This window comes from Hydra viridissima, unplaced genomic scaffold (genome assembly GCF_058129835.1).
Source record: "Hydra viridissima isolate aposymbiotic clone 2 unplaced genomic scaffold, HvirCarnegie_v1 scaffold_21, whole genome shotgun sequence".
In the NCBI taxonomy this organism is placed as follows: domain Eukaryota; kingdom Metazoa; phylum Cnidaria; class Hydrozoa; order Anthoathecata; family Hydridae; genus Hydra; species Hydra viridissima.
The window spans coordinates 902,814-927,684 of NW_028324320.1; the positions used below are offsets into that span (position 1 = coordinate 902,814).

Here is a 24,871-nt window from a genome sequence, read left to right on the forward strand (position 1 = left end):
TAGCGAATCTATAAAGCAAAAAATAAATGATTATTTAGAAAAATTTACAAAAATCGACCAAACATCATCTATAGAAATTTCCTGCCCGCATAAATTATTAATTTATAATATAATGTATTCAAATAAAACTTCTAAATTTAATATAAAGAAAAATGCAAAGAAATTAGAAGATTATTATGATAATATGTATAATCGCGAGCAAATGATAATATGCAATTCATGCGGTGAAAACATGATATGTCCTCATAATATAATACTACTTAAAATGATAGATGATAGCGAATTTAATAAAAAAAACGCTATTAGTAATTATATTATATATAACAGAAAACAAAAAACAGCTGTATGTAAAATATGTAAATCAGAATTATTTGATTATGATAGTATGCAATCTATGGAATATTACTCTTTAGACGACTATATATATAAAGAAATGGCAGATGATAAATTATATAAATTAATATATAAATATATTAATATATATATTAGACTACCATCTATAACTACAAATGAAACTATTTTAACCAAAAAAGATGTTATTGATATGTGTATACCCTGCATATATCAAATAACACAAACTAATTTGCAAAATTATTTAAAAAATAATATATTATCTAATGAAATGAAAAATGACGTATTAAATATTTTCGCTATGATATACTGCGCTGCTTTTATTAATATACTTAGCAAAAAATTAAAAACTACTAAAGGAGGCTTTATAATACTGCTAGATATAACTGGTAATATATATGATATACTTACTAACATGTACAATCAATTTATATCTCTTAATAAAAACACACATGCTGTAGAATACTCGCAAATATATAATGAAGCTATAACTAATATTCATTCTAATATAGGTATTATATTAAATTACATTAAAAACAGCAAAACTAATAAATTAAGACAAAATAATAGAATAGGATTAAATATAAAGTGGAATTATTTAATTCCAGATAAAAGAATTTTTGTTGCTTTAGATTATGATGCAAAAATAGATGGAGATTTATTTTTCAACAGCATGATAACAAATAAAGATGTATATAATATAATAAATATATACCCAAAAAACTATCAAAAAGATTTTATTCTTATTAATAAAGATTATTATTATTTCGATTATAATGTGATAAATTCTAATAAATATAAAAATAATATTAAACCGCCTTTATATATATTATATGATTTAAACGGCGATAAACATGATTTTAAACGAGATAATAATGGTATTATTAAATGCAGTGTTTGCGGCTGGGACTATAAAAATATAGAAAAATACTCTACTAACTTAGATAAAATAATAAATATTATAAAAGTTAAACAATTTTTAGCAAAAATAAAAAAATTCTGCCCTGTTAATATATCTCATACTTATTCATCAAATAATATAGAATGTTCAGCATGCGGCTATATCAGTAATTGGGACATTAATTCTACTACTGCTGTTAACTACTATAATAAATATAAAGATAAATTAGATAAACAAGTAATGGCTATAATAAAACAAACAAATACAAATAATGATTTAAATCAAAAATACTATATTGAGAAAAAAAATATAGTACGTGATATTATATTAAAAAATAATACAAACTCTAAACTGCTAGAAAAAATATTAAATGAAAATAAAAATATTAAATCTATGTTTGATAAAATAATTAACGATGATAATTATCTTATTTCTGTTATTCTATATTTAATTAGAATTTTAAGTAGAATATTAAATAAAAACACTTTAACAGATGATGATGATGAGAAAGAAATATTAAATATAATAAAAAATAGTTTTTATAATAATGAAGATGAATCAAAGCGGAAAATTATAAAAGATATAATAATAGAAAAAAATGAAATATGTAATTTTAATAATATAATATTAGCAAGTAATGATAATAATATATTTCAAGATATGAATTTCTTTATAATGTATTTAAAAGGCGTTATATATAATATTTTTGCTTTTGTTATATCAAAATTAAATCTTAAAATTTTAATTTATACCATTAAAGTTATTTATAATAATTATATTAAATATACAAAAGTATATAATAAAAAGCTGTCAAATAACGACAAATATAATAATAATCTATTCAATAATGACGATGAAGATAATAATAATACTTCTGCTAATTTAGAAGATTCTTCAAATGAATTTATCGAAGAAGAAGAAAATAAAGATAATTTAATAAATGAAGAAGATAATGAAGATTTAGATTTTAGAAAAGATGAACCAGAAGATTACGAAAATGGGAGATTTTTAGCAGGTTTATCTAAAGAAGAAGAGTAGTAATATATTTATTCTTGACCGCATAAGCATTTATTAATTATTACTCCGCAAAAAACATTATGATTAACTATATTTATATTATTATTATTTATACTGTTTAGCAGAAAATTTATTTTATCTCTATTATTGTTAAATATTAATACAGATAAATTTATAATTAACTCGCAAATACATGTTATATTTATATTATTATTATAAATGCAGTTAATAGAATGTTTTTTATTTAATACTAATCTACATTCGTCTATATTATTATAATCTTTAATTAGTTTTGTTTTTATAAGAAAATAATATAATATACTAAAAAAATCACTAACTATAAAATCCGCGCTAAAAATACAGTATATAATATCATTATTAATATATATTGTATTAAATGGATCAAGTATAAATTCTTTATTTAAATACTGCTGATAAATTAAATCTGCTGTTATATTCTTTATATTATTTATATTTTTATTTTCGCTATTACTTGCAGAGTATAATATATCAATATTAATTAAAGCTGCTATACCTAATTTATCTATAATAACTAATTTAATTAAATCATTATAAATATTTAAATTATTATTATATGAAAAGATACTAGTATTATAAAAATTTTCACTATTAATAGCATATACTTCATAAATATTATTAGCTAAAGTTAAGCAGAAATTATTTATAGTGGTTTTTTTTATATTTAGTTTATTATTAATATTAGAGTAAAATATAATATTATAATAACCATCTATTAATTGTTCTCGAAAAAACAGCTTATTATCAATATAATGGTTATAATTAATTATATAATAATTAATTAAATTACAACAATCGTTAGTGTAATTTAACATAATACCTTCATCATTGAATGACAATAAAGTAATAAAAAAATTATTATTAATATTATTTTTGCCGCGTTCAAAGCAGTTAAATATATTATTTATAGCTTTTTTATTTTGTTTTACCCGCCATATTTTAAAATTTTCATAAATATTTGTAGTTTCTAATTCTGATATCATAGATATTTCTTTTTTTTTGCTATATATGTTAAATATTTCTTTATTATTATTTTTTGCTAAACTATTAGTAGTAGCGACTAAGTATTTAAACAATGCGGAAAGTTGTATAATAGAGTCGAATTGTGAACTAGACAGTAAAAGTTTAATGTTATATTTGACAACTAATTGTAATAAAGACATTCTTATAGACATATCATTTATTTTATTTGTATAAGTTTTGCATATTAAATTTTTATCTTCCCATTTTGGCGCTTTTGGATATAATTTATTTACACCCTCTAAAAGTAAAAACGGAATAATATTATTAATACTGCAGTAATCCGATAATAATTTAATATTATTTAGTCTTTTATCTTTTATGCTTGAAGTAAAATCTTTAGACGTTTTACGTTCTATTATCGCAACTATAGTAATAACTCCTGAATCGTCTATATAACATAAATGTATATCTCCATATATTAATTGAGCTGTTATAAAATTTAATATTTTATCTGTATTTTTACTTAGTAAAATACTAGCAGCATAAATTAGTTTTTTTTCTCTGCTATCAATTACTATAAAATAATTATTAGATTTAATAGAAATTTCTCTGTAGTCATTAATATCTACTACTATTTTGCTTAACTTTGGTATATACTGCAAAGTCATTTTAGCTAGAAACAAAAAAAATAAAATTTAAGTAAATTATTTATATATATTTTATATATTATTTTTTATTTTCATTAAAGTAATTATCAATTACAATCATATATATATTTTTAACACACTCATTTAAAAATCTGATAGAAATACTTTTATCAGTTTGTACTTGCATATTAGCTAAAAATGTTTTAAAATGATTATACTCTCGAGCAGATAATTTTACTTTAAATTTTTCTACAATTTTATTTATTTTATCTAAATCTATTGTATAAACAGCTTTACCATTTGGTTCTCTTGTAATAAAATTTTTCTTTTCTTTTTCTTCAATTTCTTTATTTGTTTCATTTGGTGAATTATAATGTCTAATACTTTCTAAAATAAAATCGTATTCTGAAATAGCTTTAATAAAAGATTTATATACTTTTGGATTAATTGATTTTTTTGTTTCTAATATATTAGTAACTCTTGTTTTAAAACTTCTATCGCCGAATAAATCTTTAATCCATTTAGATTTTCCAATGCCATTCATTGAAATAAAATAATGTATAAAATTAAAATCAACATCAACTGAAATTCTATACATTAAATAATCTAAATTTATATAAAAATCAGAGTATTTACTATTAAAATATTTATTATCTTCTTTTTCTCCAAAATACTTGCTAATTAAAGTACAACATTTAATAAGCGAGTAAATTAAATCTTCTTTAGTTTTAAATGTTTTAATAACTTCAACTCCATCTTTTTTACTAGTTTCAAAACTAATAATATCATTAATTTCATTATTATTAAAAATACCAGTACTACTATAAATATAATCTAAGATACAATTTTCTAATGATCTTCTGCTCATAAATTTATCATCTTTTGTTTCAATATATTTATTATAATTATCCTTTCCCATATTATTTTCATTTTTTAATATGTAATCATATTTAATTAAATTTTCATTTTTAAAAACATAAATCATATCTTCTTTAGCGGAAATAGGAGATAATTTATAAATTATCTTTTTTGTATTTTTAAGCATATCAGATATATTAGCTATAATATTTTCTTTTTTATTATTAAGACATTCTTTATATGCATTATATATTTTATATAAATCTAGATTATTTAAAATAGATATATTCATTAAAATATTTTTATTCCATTTATCGCTGAATTCATCTATATATTCAATAAAATCAATAAAGCTAAATTTACTATCTAAAACATAATAAATGAAAAATTTAGATAGTATAATATTAAATCTGTCTTTAAAATATAAGAAATCTTTTTCATTACATTCTCGTTTATTAAGTTTAATATTTTCTTCTTCATTTTTTATTAAATCATTACATACTGACATATAATACATTAATTTATTAACAAAGAAATCGTAATTATCAGTTAAAGTTGTAGTATGTCTGTAGCTAAATACTTTCTCTAAAGTTTTTTTTACTTCAGATGTATTTTTAGTTAAATCATCAGCAGAAATATTTTCTTTTGCTGCAGATTTATTATTAGTTAAATCATCAGTAGATGAATTTACAACTAATTTAATTAAATTATTATCAGCAGAAATATTTTCTTTTGCTGCAGATTTATTATTAGTTAAATCATCAGTAGATGAATTTACAACTAATTTAATTAAATTATTATCAGCAGAAATATTTTCTTTTGCTGCAGATTTATTATTAGTTAAATCATCAGTAGATGAATTTACAACTAATTTAATTAAATTATTATCAGCAGAAATATTTTCTTTTGCTGCAGATTTATTATTAGTTAAATCATCAGTAGATGAATTTACAACTAATTTAATTAAATTATTATCAGCAGAAATATTTTCTTTTGCCTCTAAAATAGAAACATTTTCCACTGAATCTTGTTTTGTAAGTGGAACTTCAATATTAGTTTTATTTTTTGAAATATCATCTAATGAAATTTCGCTATTATTAGTGATATTTTCATTTTCTATTCGTTCCATTTTAAATAATTATATTTTAATTGTTTATAATATAATTTTTATTCAAATTTAGATTAAAAATATAATATTGTTTTTATTACCGCCCCCAAATAAAATCTGCCTTTTTTTTATGTCTAATATCTGCTATTATTTCTCTGTATGGTTTATTGCTATATAGAATATCAGTTTGCTTTAAAGTGAGAGGATATGTATTTTTTGTAAATTTAGGAACATTAGTATTAGTACTACTATTTAATATATATTCTGTATAAGCTGGTTTTTTATAATAATCATCTATGTACAATCTATTAAATATATAGTCAAAACTGTTTTTATAATTTGCAATAAAATGAGATCTAAGTATTTCTCTATTATCTACTTCATTTTTTATTTGTTCCATTTTAAATAAGAAAAATAAAAATGTTCCTATTAAATAAAAATAATAATAATTCAGCTGAAGTATATGGTCCGCATGTATGGATTAGTTTACATTTACTTGCTGATAGCGCTCCAGATATTTTAGATTACGCTACTAAGAAAGCTTGGCTTGATAATATAAAATCATATAAATATATACTACCTAGAAATTGCGTCTGTGCGCAAAATTTTGCCGCTAATTTAGATAATATATTGATTGAAAATAATATAAATACTAAACAAGATTTAAAAAATTTAATAAATGATTTACACAATGCTGTTAATATTAGTTTAAATAAAAAATATTATTCGGCTAACGAAAGTAATGATTTAATTAAAAAAATGTGGGATAATAAATATATGTGTTTTTTTATTGATTTTAATAAGTTTTTTAAAATTATTATTATTATTATGATTTTAATAACATTAGCAATTATTATTATTTTGTTTTTCAACAAAATACCTAATTTTTTCTCTGCATTAAAGCCGCAAATAAAAAATATATAAAAAAATTTATTTTTGTATTATTTAAATACACTAATAATGTATAGTACTACAAACAAGAGTATTTTCTTAACAGATTATAACCAAAATCAGCAACAATATGCTACTTCACAGCAGCAATTAATGCTGAATAATACTTTTAGTTGTCTTAACTTAAATAATACAGATTTATATAATAATCAGAATTATTTATTATCTGATGATCTACAACAGCAGCAGCAGTATGGTGGAGCAGTTAAAAAGTCTTCAGCTAAAAATTCGCTGGCTAAAAATTCCGCAGCTAAAAGTAATTTAACAAAGAGTAATCAAAATAAATCATCAGCGAAAAAATCTAAAGGAGGAAAAGTAAATAGTACTTATCATAGATATTATGGTGGATCTCATCATGATCATCATGAATGTAATAGATGTGATACATGTACTTGCCCCTAAATTTAGCAAAAAAAAAATAAATTTTAATATTTAGAACATTTAAAAAAATACTTGTTTTTAATATGTATTACGGTGATAATTATTTTAATTTTTCTTCAGGTAGTGATGAAAATGACTATAATGATAATGATAATGATAATGATAATGATAATAATTATTATAATGAATTTTACACTAATAAAGACAATGATAATTTGTCTTTAAAAGGTGGTGAATTTATATCAGATGAAATAATGATATCTTCTGAGATATCATCTACTTATAATACTTTTCCTGATTTTATACATAAATTTGTAGAAAAAATAATGTCTAAATCAGAAAAAGATATAAATAAAGATATATTTAACATACATAATAGATTATTTAAAATTAATGATAAAGATTATAATTCTGCTTTAACAACTCATAACAAAAGAATAATAGAACGCAAAAAAGAAATAATAAATACATTAAAAAATAATAAAATAAAAATTGATAATGATAATTATATAACTAAAGCGTATATTAAATTATATGAATGTTATTCCTACTTAAAAGAAATTCATAGATTTATACCAGAATTAGCTATATTTATAGCAGAATTACCTGGAGCGTCTATATTAGCATATCAACATGTTTTTAATAATTATGAATGGTATGCTCAAAGCGCTTACAAAGGTGATAATTTTTTAATAATTGATTCTTTTAATCTGCTAAAGAATTATCCAGATAGATGGATTGGTTATAAAGAAGGACTATCAGGTAATATATTTGAAACTAATGTAGTTAATAAAACTATAGAAGGATTTCTAAATAAAAATATAAATAATAAATTAAAAATTATATCTTGCGATGGCGGCAGTGATTCATATAATTTTCATAATTTTAATAAGTATATGGCTAGATATGATTCAATGTATGAATTAATGAAACAAGAATGGTATATAGCGCAAAATATAATAAATCCAGGAGATTGTTTTATATTAAAAGTATATAATACTATATCTAATAATTCTGTTTTAACACTATTAACAGAAATTAGCTCTAAGTTTAAAGAAACAGTTATATATAAACCTTTAGGAGGAAATTTATTAAATGATGAAGTTTATATGCTATATATAAATTATAGAGAAATTACTAATGATAATTATCTGCCAAAGTTAACAGATGATACTAAATTTTGCGAAATATATAATTCTATAAAAAAAGAGTTAAAATATATATTAACTCATCAATTATTATGTTTAACATATATAACAAATTTAATATTAGCTAATTTTAAAGATAATGTAAATAAAACAAATATTATTTTTAAAAGCATGTATAAATAAATATATATATATATATTTTTTTTCTGTTTATTGTTTAGAAGCAGTAATAGATAAATTTAATTAAAATCATTATCATTATTATCATTATTATTATCATTATTTTCACTATCATTTATATTAGGCGGCTCCATTACTTGAAACATCATTTCTATTCTTTCTTTATCATTAGCACCAGCTTCAACTTCTTTTATCTTAGCATCTAACTGTATCATACGTTTTTTAATATTATCTGATATTAGCGGCAAATAACCATCTGATATAGCGTTTGTATATCTTATAGGATCTTTTAGCGCGACTTTGCCGCCAGGATTCATAAATACTAGAAATCTATAGTCATTAGTATTACGATAAAAATACTCTTTAGATAATATTTTAAAGAATTCTAACTGCTTTTTACTCATAATATTATCCGAATATTTAGAATACCAAAGAGCTACTTCCGAGCTAGAGAAAATATTAATTTGCATACCTTCACGCATTTTAGCAGTTAAAGAAGTAGTACTTTGTATTAAATATAATATTAAAATACCATAATGTCTATTAATAGCATGTAAAGATGAAAATTTGCTAGAATCTCCAGTTTCAGATGAAAGTTTTGATCCTATATCATCTAGTACTAATATAATATATGGTGAGAAAGCTAAATTTTTAAAGACAAACATTTCTGTTTTGTTTAAATTATTTAGATTTATAAATTTATTAAATGTATTTATTATAATCTTCTGCTTAAGAAAAATTTTCATTATTAATATCATTTTCTTTTTTATACAGCGCTCGATATCATAGCTTAAATTTTCGTCTTTATTTAATTCATTGTAATAATTAGATAGTTTTTCGTCAAACTCCGTTATAATTTTATGCAGTTTAATATAATTATCGCATTTAAAGCAGTAAGCTCTAATTATTATTAATCTTACTTTTTTATATACTTCATGTATTAATTCTTCATTATTTATAAAGTTATATACTTCTAATCTTTTTTCTTGTATTTTAGACAGATTTTTTATAAATGTATTATTTGCTTCATCGGCGCTAATAACAAATAATCTATTAAAAAAATTACCAAATTCTTTAAAACACTGATTAGGAGTACCAGTTATATATATACCTAAATCATAATATTTTTTTATATTTATAGCGCTTAATAATGATTTCATATAATAAGTTTTACCTGTATTTGATTTACCAAATATAGCTACAGATGATAGACCAAAATTAGAAGTTATTAAATCTAAAAAAGGTACAATAAGTATATTTTTATTATCATTGTCATTTCTATCTTTTTTATTAATATTATCTTTAGCAGGCTTTAAAGTAAATTTACTATTGTCATTTTTATCGTATATTATATCAAAAACTAATTCTTCGTTTTTTATTTTATTGTTTATTATATATATATCTTTTTTATCAGCATAATATTTTTTGCCTTGTCGTAAATATTCAGGAATAAGCTATGTTATTTGCATTCATAATATAATTTATATTATATATATTATTATTTAAAACTATAAAAATATTTAATTTAATATATTATATAAAAAAAATATCTTTATATATATTTAATATTTTTTGGCTTATAAGTAAAAAATTTATTATTTGCTGAAATTAAATAAGTTAATATTATTCTGCTTGGCTGCGATAATTTAAATTTTAATAATAAAAAATTAGCAGATATATTATTAGTATTTTTTTATTAATTTAAATATTAAATAATATTACAAATGTTTGATGATTGTTGTGTTGAGGTTAAAATTGTGGCTTTTTTCTCTCTTTTATATATAGGATATAATTTATATAATAATTTTAAGAATATTATAATAATAATTCTCTTATTTATAGTAATGTTAATTATATTTAATAAAGAATATACACACAAAATGAAAAATGGTATAAGAAAAATAAGAAATTATATACAAAATAATAGTGGAATAGATAAAAACAATTGTATAAATTATGATAATAATTTCGACGATATAGATATAGGGCTTGGTAATGCAGTAAGTATATTAGATAATGCTTGGTATAGCGCTGGTAGCGGGCCAAAAGATTTTTTGGCGCCAGTAAACAGATATGATGATAAAATATATGATAAAGAATTAGTTGGTGGTTTTAGTGATTATATTAATGTTCCGCAGATTTTACGGGGCAAAATAGATGATGATAAATTATTTGTTGGTGATGTAATTTTTAATAACGATAAATTATATAAAGGTATTGTTAATCCAAATAACGTAAATAATTTTGTCGCAGGTCCAGCGGGGCTATATTTTTAAATTGTTAATACAAATATAAATTACATTTTTTTTTTATTTAATTCTTACAATCAAGTATAGTTATATAGTATATATTACTATCTTCTTTTCTTGCTTTTATTTCCATTTTAAATAATTCTTCTTTTATTATATCGCATATATTCATTAGTAACATATTATTATTAACTTTTGTTTTTATATCTGTATTATTTATTAAATCTAAGATAGCTTCTTTATTTTTTGAATAACATACTATACCGCGTTTTATTTTACGTTTATCTGCTTCTTTTTTTGACTCTTGACGTAATTTAAAATAAGCTTTTTGTTGGTTACTATCAGTAGAAACAAATGATCCTGTTAGTTTATAGGGATTTAATTTTTTTCTTAAATTTAAACTTTTATCATTTAATGTATCCCATTCTTTTTTCACTGGATTATATAATTTTAATATATCATTAACAATATAAGCTCCAATTTTAGTATTAAGTTCTTTTTTTATATTAGCCGCTATTATCATTTTAATTGTATTATTTAATAATAATTCATTATATGTAAAAACATATTTCAATTCATGAAGCAGATTGATATATAGTTCTTCGCCTTCTTTTAAATTATCATCATTGATATTTGTATTTTTAATTATTAATCTTTCTATTACATTTGCATGTGATATTGTTTGGTATTTATCGAATAAATGATAAATATCTTTATAAGATGAAACAGCTATTATATCATTATGTAATTGATTTGTCCAAATATCATCTGAGTCTATTGTAGATTTTATTATATTTTTAGAAGGTATTACTGCAACATCATTAAAAAGCTGTCGTCTACCAAATTCAAAAACATCAGGTATATCTATAAACGAATTATTATTTTCTTTAATGGGGCGAATAACTAATAAATCATCTTCTAATATAGTGAGTTTTTTATAACTACCATTATTATTAACTATAACTTTGCTAAAAGGATTGTTTATTAAAAATTCTATTATACTGTCTAAATGTATAACATTAGATAAAGAAAATGAAGCAGATTTATAAAAATCGCTTAAACGTGAATTTTCTATATTTACGTTACTCGCTAAAAAAAGTATTATCAAATCAAATAAATTTTTATTTAAAAATTTTTTATTTATTCCAATATCTATATCAGAATTTATTATAATATCCCATAAATCATCTTTATATATTACAGATAAGTCTAATAAAAAAAGCTTTATTATTTTTAACATAATATTAAACTCTCTAATTAATATTGTTTTATTTATATTAAAATACATATTATCCACTACAGAATTCATATCATTAACAGTGACTATAGCGTTTTTAATAGATGGTGATAAAAATTCGCTAGTAATTCTAACATCTGCTATTTTATCATATTTTATCATTTTTGGATCAGTGTAGATATTAGCTTCTATAGGAAAAATATCTTTATAAATAGCGGCAGTTATAGAAGAAGAATTTAATATATCTTCTATATAATTAATTTTATGTTTATCTTCTATCATGTTTTTCCACTTAATTACATCTGCTGTATTTTGATCTGGTAGAGTTGCTATTATATTAAACATATGTAAATGCTGCATTTCTTTGGGCAGTGAAATAAGAGCTGTAGCTCTAGCGCCACGACCTTGAGTCTGTAGCAAAGAATTAATAGAAGGATTATTACATAATGTTATTATATTTTGCACATTATTAAAATCAACACCAACTTCTATTAGACGAGATCCAATTAAAATTTTAATATATTTACCAAATTTATTAGGCGCTAACATATTAAATTCTTCTATTAATCTGCTAATAATCTTATGATTTACATAAGTATGAATATTAATAAAACGCGCTGGAAAGTACTCATGATTTAAATCGACGTGTTTATTTCTTGGTTTATCACATTCATAGCATCTAGTATTTTCTTTTTCTTTTTCATTTACATCAATAAAACCATTTTCACGCAAAATTGTTTCTATTAAATTAACACCTGGATATTCAATATTGCGGTGAAATATAATAATTTTACCACCGCCATATTTTTTAGCACATATCATATCTAATACATTAAGCATAGTATAATATTTAGAGCTAAAATTTTTTATATTTTTCTTCTCAAATATAGGTCCACTAAGCATTTTAAATTTTCGCTCAATATTAGGAGAATTTATACTACTAACATTATATTGATATTTTTTACTACCTACTAAATCATTTTCCGAATTTACTATTTTATCGTTATCGTCAAGTAGAATAATCTCATAAATACTATCATTATGTATAATATTACTGTTTTCTGTATTGAAAAACGATTCTTGCTCAAGAATTATTTTTTTCTGAATACCTGTTAAAGGTGCTTCTACAAAATTAAGTTCTTCTATATATTTTTCCTTTTTTTTATCTAGTGGATCAAAGTATCTTATAAGGCCGCCTTCATAAGATATATTAGGAAAAATAGATAAATCGATGTTTTTAATAGTATATATTCTTCCTTTAATTATATCTATTAATTTATCTTTATTCTTTTTAATAAAGTTATTATTTTCGTCAAAGAAATCTTCATGTCTAAAATGTTTTTTAGGGCAGAATAAATTAAGTACAGGTATAAGCTGAGTTTCTTTGCTCATAATAGGCGTACCATCAGTTGCTATCATTCTTACATTTTTTGCTTTATCTAATATATATTTTAATACAATACCGCGGCTATTTAGTCCTTCTTTGTTATGAGTAACATGTAATTCATCAGCTATTATGAGAGAATTGTCGAAGCTAGAGACAAAATCATGATTTATTTTTACAACATTTTCTCTATCTAAGTTATCAAGAAAAGTAACAACATCATCTTTATGATGTGAATTGTATATTTTTTCTATATCGTTGCATTTACCAATATAGAGAGTTTTATTTACTAGTTTTTGATATCCTATAAATATTATTTTAGACTTTCTATATGGAATTTCATCTGTTATTCTTTGTTTAACATTAGTAGTAATTTCTTTAGCGCGGTTTCTAAGAAATATAATTTCTTTATCTGTCAAAGATTCAGAAATAAGTTTATTTTTTATTGTGTTATATTCGTATTTTTCACCTTGTGTTATAAAGCCTAAATTAGTATTTTTAATAGCTTCATTTATAAAAATATGCGATTGAAAAGTTAATATAAATACTTTAGGACCTTCGTTTAAATTTGCTAAATTATTTTCACCATAAGTTTTAGAGAATTCACAAGCGACACTCATATCTATTAATGTTTTACCTATACCTGGTTCTCCTTTAATTAGTATAGCTTGTATATCTGTATCTGGTCTAAACAACTCTAAAAACATTTTTTGATACCATTGCAGTATATAAGAATCTTTAAGCTTTTTTTTAATAGATCTTACATCAATTGATTTATTATTAGTTGGTGTTTTTGTCTGCAGATAAGAATAAAATTCTTTTCTTTTAACAATAGAAACTTCGTAGTTTAAAAGATCGCTCATTTTAAAAACATAAAAATATACTAAAGAAATAAATTTGATTTAAATATTTAAATTTAAACATAATTAATATAATTATTAATAATATTAGTAAAAAATGAGCAATAAAAATAATAATTCATATTTTCCTAATAATAATAATATGTTTAGTAATAATAAATTTAATAGTATGTCAGCTAAAATGGCATATGAAAATAATTTTCCTAATAATCAGCAGCAACAAGAAAACTTATTATATAATAATAATAATAATAAATCTAATAATTTGCAGATAATGGAAGGAGTAGGAGGAATATTAAAAAATCCTGATATTAAAAATCATACACAATTACAATCACAATCTAATATTATTATTCCACAGCAAAATTATAATATTTTTAATAATAATAAACAAAAAAGTGTTACTTTTAGTGATGATAATATTAATAACAATGATAGTAGTATTATTGATATTAATTCTGAATCCTTAAATAATAATAATACTAAAACAAATAATAGTTTGCAATATATTAATAATAATATTAAATTTTCTGAATTTAGATACAATTTAGAATATTATATAAAATCATTTGCTATGAATAATGATAATTTACAATTAATATATTTAATATATAATGAATCTGATTTTAAAGATATATTTAAATTATCTAAACATTTCAGTAAATTATATACTAATAAAGATTTAGATTTACTATGTTATAATAATTTCTATAATAACATTGACTATAATAAAAATTATATTTTAACATTACCAATTAATACTGATAATATTTATAATAATGATAGTAATATAAATTATATTGAATGGGTAAAAATTACAACTGATATATTAATTAAAGAAAACAAAAAAAAATTAAATAATTTTACTTCTGCTGATAATATAAAAAATAAAAAACTTATATTTATTTGTTTTGAGAAGAAATCTTATTCTTCTTACTTAGCAGGAATAAAAATGGAAATACAATCTTCTATTAGTAAAAGTTTGACTAATTATTTAAAACCTGGTATTATTATTGATGCTTCAAATAATATAATAAATGATTTATATACAACTTATTTTAATGATATAATTATTATGAAAAAAGATAATACTAAATACAATACTTTAAATAAATATATCGAAGAAATGAATGATATTAATAATAATTCATATTCTTATGTGAATAGAATAATAGATACTATTTTTAGCGATGAAGAAAATCCTATAAATGTTTACTATAAATTAAATTATTCAGAAAATGAATTAGAAACTATAATTAAATATATGAAAGATTCTAAAACAATTCCAAAATATAATAGCACTAAAAATAAATTTTCAGAATTAACTATGGCTAAATTTTGTGTAGTTAATTGTATTATTGTAAATTTTTAAAAAAAAAATAAATTATTTAAACAAAAAAAAATATTTTTTTTGTTATTTATTTATTTGCCCCTAGATACTAGTTTTTTGCATAACAAATACTTTATGCAAACTTATAAATTCTTTATCTGATTTTTCTAATTTTAAAAAAGCATTAGGAGAATATGTATCAAATGTTGTTTCCTCTATAACATCATAATTATATTTATTTTTTAATTTTTTTGCTAATTCTTTAAAATCAACTAAATATTCTTCATTTAATATAGTTATATCAGATGAAAATGGATAAGTAACAAATAATTTCTGCCCTGTGCCTCCTTTAAATTTATTTTTATCTATATTTTTATCACAAACAAATTTATATTTTTCGCTGTTATTATCGTTAAATATAATATATTCATTTTTTTCATTTAATCTTTTTACTAAATCTCTTCCATCAATTGCAAGAAATATTATTATTGAATTATTACTTAAATTTTTTCCTATCATATCAGTATATACATCTAATGTATAATTATCAATAAACGCAAAATGTACAGCAAAGCTGCAGAAAAATACATTATAAGTATTTTTATTAGGTAGTAATTCAATATCTTCAGGATTTATAAATGATCCGTTTAATACTTTAAGTTTTGTTTTTGGCGGATTATAATTATTTTCTTTGAATTTATAAATTCTATCAAATAATTCCATTATAGCCGGTCCATCTATTTCAATCATTGTTATTTGATCTGGATATTTGCGGCACATTTCAAAGTATGTACTCCCTCGCCCTGAGCCGGCATCTAATATACAGTCTTTTTCTTTTATATACTTAGCTATAATTAATTTTCTTATAGATGAATTATAATATCTCATAGCTTCATATGTTTTATTTTTTTCACTTTTGAAAAATATTTTTATTAAGTCTGGATTTATAAGCATTTCTTTTGTTAAATTATACATTTGATTCATAAAAGATAAGAAAGCAGTTTTATAATAATTAGGTATTGTTTTATCATCTCTAATTCTAAGTAATTTCCAGCCTTCTTTATAATCATAGCCGCATTCTATTATTCGACCATGTAAAGCATTATTATATTTTTCATTAAGAATATGTGTATTAGGCATATCGCGCTTTATAACGGGTATTATAAAAGGCACTAAATATACATCAAATAAACTAATATTAATATTATTGTATTTATAAAAATAGTCGTAACATTCATCTAGCGAAAATTGAGTAACTTTATTTTTTTCTAGCAGTGATGCTAAAAGCATTTTTTTATTTGCTTCATCAGCAAAGCAGATAAAATCTACTGTATGATTTTCTTTCCATTTATATATTAGCGGATTTTCTACACCATTATCATTTTTAGAAAATATCATACCATCTATAGGATATGAATATTTATTATATATTACTTTTTTTATCATATCATAGCCGCCAATTTCATTTAAACTATATTTTTCTTTTATTTCTGTATTATTGTAAACTTTTTTAATTTCGTTAATATTATTGTCTATAATATCAGAAGCTATATTATATTTAGTATCATATATAAGTAGATTTTTATTATATAACATTTCACCTTCATATAAGTAATAATCTGCTAAATTTATATTATTATTGTTTAAACTAGTAATAGTGTGAATATTATTTATATTTTTACCATTTTGATATATAGTAAAATTTTTTTCGTTGAAGAAAAATACAAATTCTTTATTTGCGGGATTAACTAATATATATATATGTTCTCCATCTGCTTTAGGACTTATATAATATTTACTCATATTAGGTATTATGTCTCTTATATAATCAGTTATGCTTAAGTTAACTGGTTTATTAGATATTTTTTGTTTCTGTAAAGATGGTTTAGTATTATTCAGAATAGAGTGATAATTACTAGCAATATTAACATATAATAATTCATTTATAATAGGTTTTATTAAATTACTAAATTTAGATTTTAGATATTCTTGCATATTTTCTTTTCCGTTTGTCATAAATTCTACTTCAAGAACTGCATTAAATTTATTATTAGAAACAAGCAGAAATAATTGAAGATTAGAATTATCTATTATTTTTTTAATGTTTTTAATTATATCTATAGCAGTTAAATCTATTATATTTTTATTTATTACATTAAAATATAATGTTAAATAAATAGCGGCATTTTTAAAGGTATTATCTATAAATTCATGCCGTATACACAAATTAGTAAAAGACTTTCTATCATAGAGTTTTACTATTTTATCTGTATCTTTTTCACTGCATATTCTAGTTGTAGTAGTTATATCTAAAAATTTAAACGGATAAGAAATAGATATAACTCTTTTTTCGTATTGAATATTTAGCTTTTTTTCTTCATATATAGTTCTATTTACTAATTTAATTTTATCCGATTTATTGCAATTTTCTTTCATTAAGTAAGTTTTTTTATACTTGTAATTTTTATCATTATTTAAATAATCAAGCATAGTAAAATATTCAATTATCGATGGTAAAATAGTTTGTATTTCGTGCTCAATAACAACATCTAGGTTTTTTTTTTCGCTAGTGAATTTATTAGCATATCTATTAGACATTATTTACTTCTTTTAAATATTAAGATAAAAAATTAAAATTAATATTAAATTGACTTAATTTAAATTTAATTAAAAAGTAATAATAAAAATATTATTACGATTTAACTTGTGAAGAAAATTAAAAATAATGTTAGCTTATTATAATAATAATAGCGAATTAAACAAAGAAATTAGAAAAAACATTAAAAAAAATACAAAAGATTTATTAACTAGTAATTACATTTTTTCACTGCTATCAAAAAATGCCGATTTAAAAACATTAACAGAATTATACTATAATAAAAAACTAATATTTAGTTTAGCGTCTCAAAATAAAAATATTACTTATGAATTTACAGTAAAACATAAATCACCAGAATGGAATTACTACTATATAATAATAAAAGAAAATTTAGCCGCTTTAGAATTAATATTAAATAATCCTGAAATTGAAATAGTAAACTACGAAGTATTTTCTCTTAATATTAATATGACATTAAATTTTATAGAGAAACATGCATATCGTATACAATGGAACTCAGAAATTTTATTTTCTGTACTAAATTTATCTGATATAGATATATTAATAAACAAATATAAAATACCATTAAATAGATATTATCTCTCTAGAAATAAGCATATTACTATAAATTTCATACAAAAATACGGTAAATTAGAAGAATATGATTTTATTGAGATATCTAAAAACGCTTCTTTAGAGCAGCTAAAAATATTATATTATAATAATATGCTAGATTATAATGCTGCTTTACTAAATAAAAACATTACTAAAGATTTTATAAGTGAGTATAATATTAGCGACTGTATTGAGAATAATACTATAATAGAATTTGTAAAAAGAAACTAATTGAAAATTTGAATATAAATATCTGAATATAAAAAATATATAAACAAGATGTATAATAACGAAGAATTTAACGAAAGAATATTAAAAAAAGATATCAATTTAAATTTAGTTAGTTGCTCTAAAATTGAGAGTGAAAAAGATTTACTTATTAAAAATACATTAACTTTGTTATATAATTTTGCTAATGATACAATTACAAAAAATAAATTACTTAATACTACACTTAAAAATGCTATATTAATAGGTATATATAATAATAAAAATTTTTTAATGGGTAACAACTATATGAAACCTAACACAATAAATAATATTAATGTATTAATACCTTGCATTTTTTTGCTTGCCAAAGTTAAAGATTCTACTAGTAATAAACTTAATATTTATAATTATTACTGCATAAATTTTGATGATGTAGTTAATACTAATTTAGCAGATTATAAACTTCCTGATAACTATACTTCTTCCGATAATATAACATTTGAAATATTAGCTATTATATTTAACTGCTCATATAATATTAAAACTGATAAAAAAACAATAAGAAATTTTTCGCTTAGATTTAATTACACTCTAGATGTAAAAAAAATAAAAAATTTAGATGTAAAAATACATAAAAAAATAAACAAAGCAGAAAATGGAATGTTGAATTTTATTACAAAAAAAATAAATATTAAAGATGAAATAGCTATTATGAATCCAAAAGTTATTAAAAGCGGTACAAATCAAAACAAATATAGTGAATTAGAGAAAGTAGTTAATAATATGTTAACTAATGATAAAAATAAAAATCTCTATGTTGAAGAAAAAATAGATGGATGTAGATGTATAGCAGTAAAAGAAAATGATATTATAAAGTTATATAAAAAAGGTGGCGATGAAATTCAATCGCTAAATTTTATTAAAGATGAACTTAAAAAATTTTTAAGTTTTTATACATCTGATTGTATTGTTGATGGCGAAATTTTTGCAGATCATAATAATTATATACCACATGAATTAGTAGCAGGTATAATAAATTCTCATACTTCTGATGAAAAATATCATTTAAAATATTATATATTTGATATAATAGATAGTAATTATAATGATAAACAATACTGCGAAAGATTAGCAACACTTAATAATATGTTTATTAATTTTGCGCAACAAAATGATAATACAATGAAATATATAGTAAAAAATGAGCCTGAAATTGTAAAAAATTTTAATGATGTATTAGAGTATATAAATAATTTATATGAGAAACATAAAAAACGATATGAAGTAGCAATTAGTAAAAATGAATATACATCTTATTCAGATTCACCTGAAGGAATTATAATTAGATCTTCGAGCGGTATATATAGTAATAAAATGTCAGGAAAATATATTAGAAAGTTTAAATTTATAGAAGATGATGAATTTATATGCGTTGGAGTTGAATCTGATATAGATGGAAAAATAATATATAAATTTTCACTGTCTGGAGTATCTACAAATGATATATTTTCAGCTGTTATTAAAGCTTCTCATAGCGAATCTAAAAAATTATTAGAAGATTTTAAAAAAGGTATATACAACCCTATAGCTAAACCATTTAAAGTTAGATTCCGCGTTAGAAATAATAATAATATACCTAAAGAAGCTTTTGTATTGCAGGAATTTGATGAAAGATTATAAATTTAATATTGATCAAAGGTATATATAATATTTTTTATTTTACTTGGAATATATTTAATATTTTTTGGAGATTTTTTTAATGCTAATATAGCGAAAGAAATTGTTATATTTTTCTTTGGTATATATTTTATTTGATTACCATCGTATGTTAATGCTTTTAAACATAAATAAGATGTTCTATATTCTAGAGGAATATATTTTAATTTGTAACCTAAACTAACAGATATTAAATAAGTATCGTATTGAATTTTAATATGTTTAGGTAAACTATATAAAGCTTTATAATTTTTATTGGCTATAAAGTTTATTAAATTAATATCAAGAAAAATTGGATTAATATATTTAATATAAATATATAAATTATTATCTAGTAAATATTTTATAATCATCTTTGTTTTTAAATAATAACATATTTCGCGTATATATTTAGGATTATACATAATTAACAATAAATATAAATTATTATTTTTTATTAAAGCATAGTATTTATTAAGTAAATTAATATTTTTTTTCAAGAGATTAAATAACATATCATCTGTTAACATATCTTCTGGTATTAATTCTATATAATTTTTATTTATTTTAATAGCGGCTGCGCAGAAATTTTTTCCATATTTAATTATATTTTTTTTATTTACTGTTATTTTCTTTTTTTTAATTTTGCTATAATACATATTTTCAATTATTATATTAATAGTATTATTTGAGTTGTCAAAATTTTTTTCCCACATTTTATCTATATTTTCCATTTTAATATAAAGAGGTGCATTATTGTTATTTATATCTTGTTCGTATATATTATTATTATAATTATAGCAGTTGTGTTTAATGTCGCATAAAAAATTATGCTCGTCTAAGTTTGCTAAGATGCATTTGTCGCAAATTCTATGACTACAATCTAATTTTAAAAAATTATAGTTTAAATTTTCTAAATTGTTATTACATTTATCACATAATGTAAGTAAATTCATATTAATTAAGAATAATATTAAACAATAATATATTTAATATTTAAAATAGTTTAAATAAATTACAAAAAAAAATATTTTTTTGCTTTTAGCAGCAAAAAATATAATAATTAAATTATATTTTTTTTATTTTGTTTTATTTTTTAAGCACACTTTAAACAATAATTTCCCTTTGTAAGTATATAAGGACAAGCATTATTTATATAACATTTTTCACATTTTTTACCTGGTTTTAATATTTCTTTTAAATCATTTATTATTTTTTCTATTTTAATTGTTTTATCTTTATCATCTTTAAGATAAAATGATTCATTTTCATTACTATTTGAGCATATTTTAATTAATTTTTCATCATAATAATATGAAATAGTTATTTTATTATTATTAATATCAGACATTTTTTATTTATTATTATTTTAAATTATTAAAAGCAGAAATAAAATTTGCAAACATATTATTAAAAATATAAATATTTTTTGCTATTGTCAGACATTATTAATTTATTTAACTCCAGATTATTATAATATTCACAAACAAATATATGATTACTATTAATAATACCGCTTGAATTTATTTTATTATTTTTTACAACTTTATTAGATATACTGAAGTTTTTTTTGTTAATGAAAGATAATGTATAAACTTCATTTTCATTATAATAAAATTTATTATCGTATATAGTTTTAAGAGATATATTTTTATTATTTAAATCTAATGGAATATAATATTTTATTATATTATTATTTGTTACTTTTGCCATTTTTTTTTTATAAGTCTAAATAATTCAAATTAATTAATTGGTATAATTTATTATAAATTTTAAATTAATTTTAATAATAAAAATAATTAAATATTTAAGTTTATAATATGAGTAATATAAATAATTTTTATCTAAATAGAAAATTAAATGAGCGAGAAGTTTGGATAACCGCTAAAAATAACAATAATGAATTTATAACAAATAAATTAAGCAGTGATATTTTTAATAATAGTACAAATTTAAAATTAATAAATGGTATATGTTTTAGTCCAAATAATACTGTATCTGTTTTAGATGAAATTACTGCTAATAATAATATAGAATATTCATCAAATGACTTAATATCAATGAAAGTACATAGTTTATTTATGATTTTATTAAATAATATTAATGTAGTAGGATTTTGTTATAATGCGCCTTATATATATAATCAAGGACTTAAATATTTACTTCAATTAAATAAAATTCCGTTTACCTGCGATGAAAAAATAAAATTCTCTAAAGATAATAATGATAATATTAATAATTATCATAATATTGATTTTGTTATTAATAATACTCACGCCTTTTATATAAACTATTTAAGAGATAATTCAAATCTTCCTTTGGATAGTAAATTAAATGAAGCTAATGCATTAATAAAATTAAATTCTTATACTAAATTACATAATCTTGAAAGTTTTTCATGTGTTGATATTTATGACTATAATAATAAATGCGTAGTTGTTTTTAGAAATGGATTAAAAAAATATCTTTCTATAGAATTAACGCCAAAATTAAATTATATTAATATTGATAATAATGTTAAAAATATTATACATGTTTGTCGAGATATAGCTTTTCAAGCTATGTCTGAATTAGGATTTGTTTATTCAGCTGATCATTATCAGCAGTATATATTAGACACATTAAAAAAATCTAATAATAATATTCCTATTCAAATATTAAATAAATACCCTGTTTTATTTAACGACAATAATATTAATAAAATAGAATTAGGTAATATTGAAATTCCTATTATAATAAATGAAAGCTTAATATTAATAATTTTAGCTAAAAAACAAATTACAATGAAAAATTTGTTATATCTTAAACATTTATGTTTTACAACAGGTTTACCTGGAATTATAATAAATTTTGTTTCAAATGCCGGCAATGGAATTCAATTAATTGACTGTAATGAAAATACACTTATTATAACGTCGCCTTATTTAGAAAATTGTAAAAATGAGTATACTAATACTCCTTATATTAATCCTAAATCCTTTAAGAGAAATAAAAAATTTAAATCAAAAAGAAAAAATGAATAATTTGAGCAGTAAAAATATATAATAATAATTTAAATTATAATCTTATTTTTTTTTATTATTTTAAATCTATATTTATACTATATAAGATTTACATTGTATGTTTACATTATCAAAAACTTATAAAAATTCATTAGATTCAACTGATATATCAGTTATTGCGTCTAAAGAATATAATAAATTAGATTCATTAGTTGGAGTTAATTATATAAAAGCAAAAGAATTAATTATAGTAGATCCTAATAGCAATAATAATACACCTATTAAAATAAGCGCAGATGGTATATCTGGTATAAGTTTACCAACAGATGATAATACTAAACTGCCTTTAGAGGGCGGCGCAATGAAAGGTGAAATAGATTTTGGCGGCTATGAAGCGCTAAATTCTAAGGACCCAACAAGTAGTACAAGTTTAACTACTAAAAACTATGTTGATAACGCTATTATTGCAGCAGGTAGTAGTAGCTCGTTAAATATAAAATATATTACAAGCGATACTATATTAGAATCATTTACTAATAACTATATATTTGCAGCCGCTAATTTAAATTTACTGCTTCCTGCGGCGCCAAAACATAATGATTATTTAGAAATAATAGATGCTAATTATTCTTTTGTTAATAATATTGTTAATATCAGTGTTAATAATCCTAATCATTATATAAATAATAAAACTAATAATATTAGACTATCTAATACTCATTGTATTCATCGATTTCTATATAATGATAAAGAAGTAAAAAAAAACTGGATATATACTTTATCCTCTGATTCTTATAATAATTATAATATTTTTATAGACGCTAGTAATAATAATCCTGCTATTAATGGTAATATAATTAATTTAGAATTAGGATATAATTATTATATCAATTCAGTAGGTATGCAACCACAATTACAATTACCATTTATATATGGTATTAATGATAATAATATAAATTATATAAATATAACAGATATTAATAGCAGTTTTAAAGAAAGTCCTTGTGTTCTTCTCGCCGCTAAAAATAATTATATATATATACCAGGCGATGATAAAAATTTCTATAGCGAATATACTCTAAATAGAAATAATCAAGTAGTAGAAATTATTATAATTAACGATAATAGCTGGTTAATAGATGATAG

The 24,871-nt window shown here is 20.4% G+C and overlaps 2 protein-coding genes across 11 annotated transcripts in view; one reads left to right on the forward strand and one right to left on the reverse strand.

Moving 5' to 3' along the window:
* LOC149876388 (uncharacterized) overlaps window positions 1-24,871 on the forward strand; it is a 471,199-nt gene that overhangs the window by 354,387 nt on the left and 91,941 nt on the right. For 4 of the 7 annotated variants that reach the window (XM_090075465.1, XM_090075463.1, XM_090075466.1 and 1 more), the window contains one exon: window positions 11,595-11,651. In XM_090075465.1, coding sequence (XP_089931591.1) covers window positions 11,595-11,651 — 57 coding nt within the window. Of the gene's footprint in view, window positions 1-9,742; window positions 9,788-11,594; window positions 12,421-24,871 lie in introns of those variants that run through there. The other 3 variants (XR_016448743.1, XR_016448745.1, XR_016448744.1) reach the window with 2 other exon arrangements.
* The window catches only part of LOC149876398 (uncharacterized), a 209,502-nt gene that overhangs the window by 77,733 nt on the left and 106,898 nt on the right, over window positions 1-24,871 (reverse strand). For 3 of the 4 annotated variants that reach the window (XR_016448735.1, XM_090075414.1, XM_090075413.1), the window contains exon 2: window positions 7,162-7,233. Coding sequence is in view for 3 of the 4 variants with exons in the window: in XM_090075414.1 (XP_089931540.1) it covers window positions 7,162-7,233 (72 nt within the window). In the remaining variant the exon portion in view is untranslated. Of the gene's footprint in view, window positions 1-6,947; window positions 7,086-7,161; window positions 7,234-24,871 lie in introns of those variants that run through there. The other variant, XM_090075415.1, reaches the window with a different exon arrangement.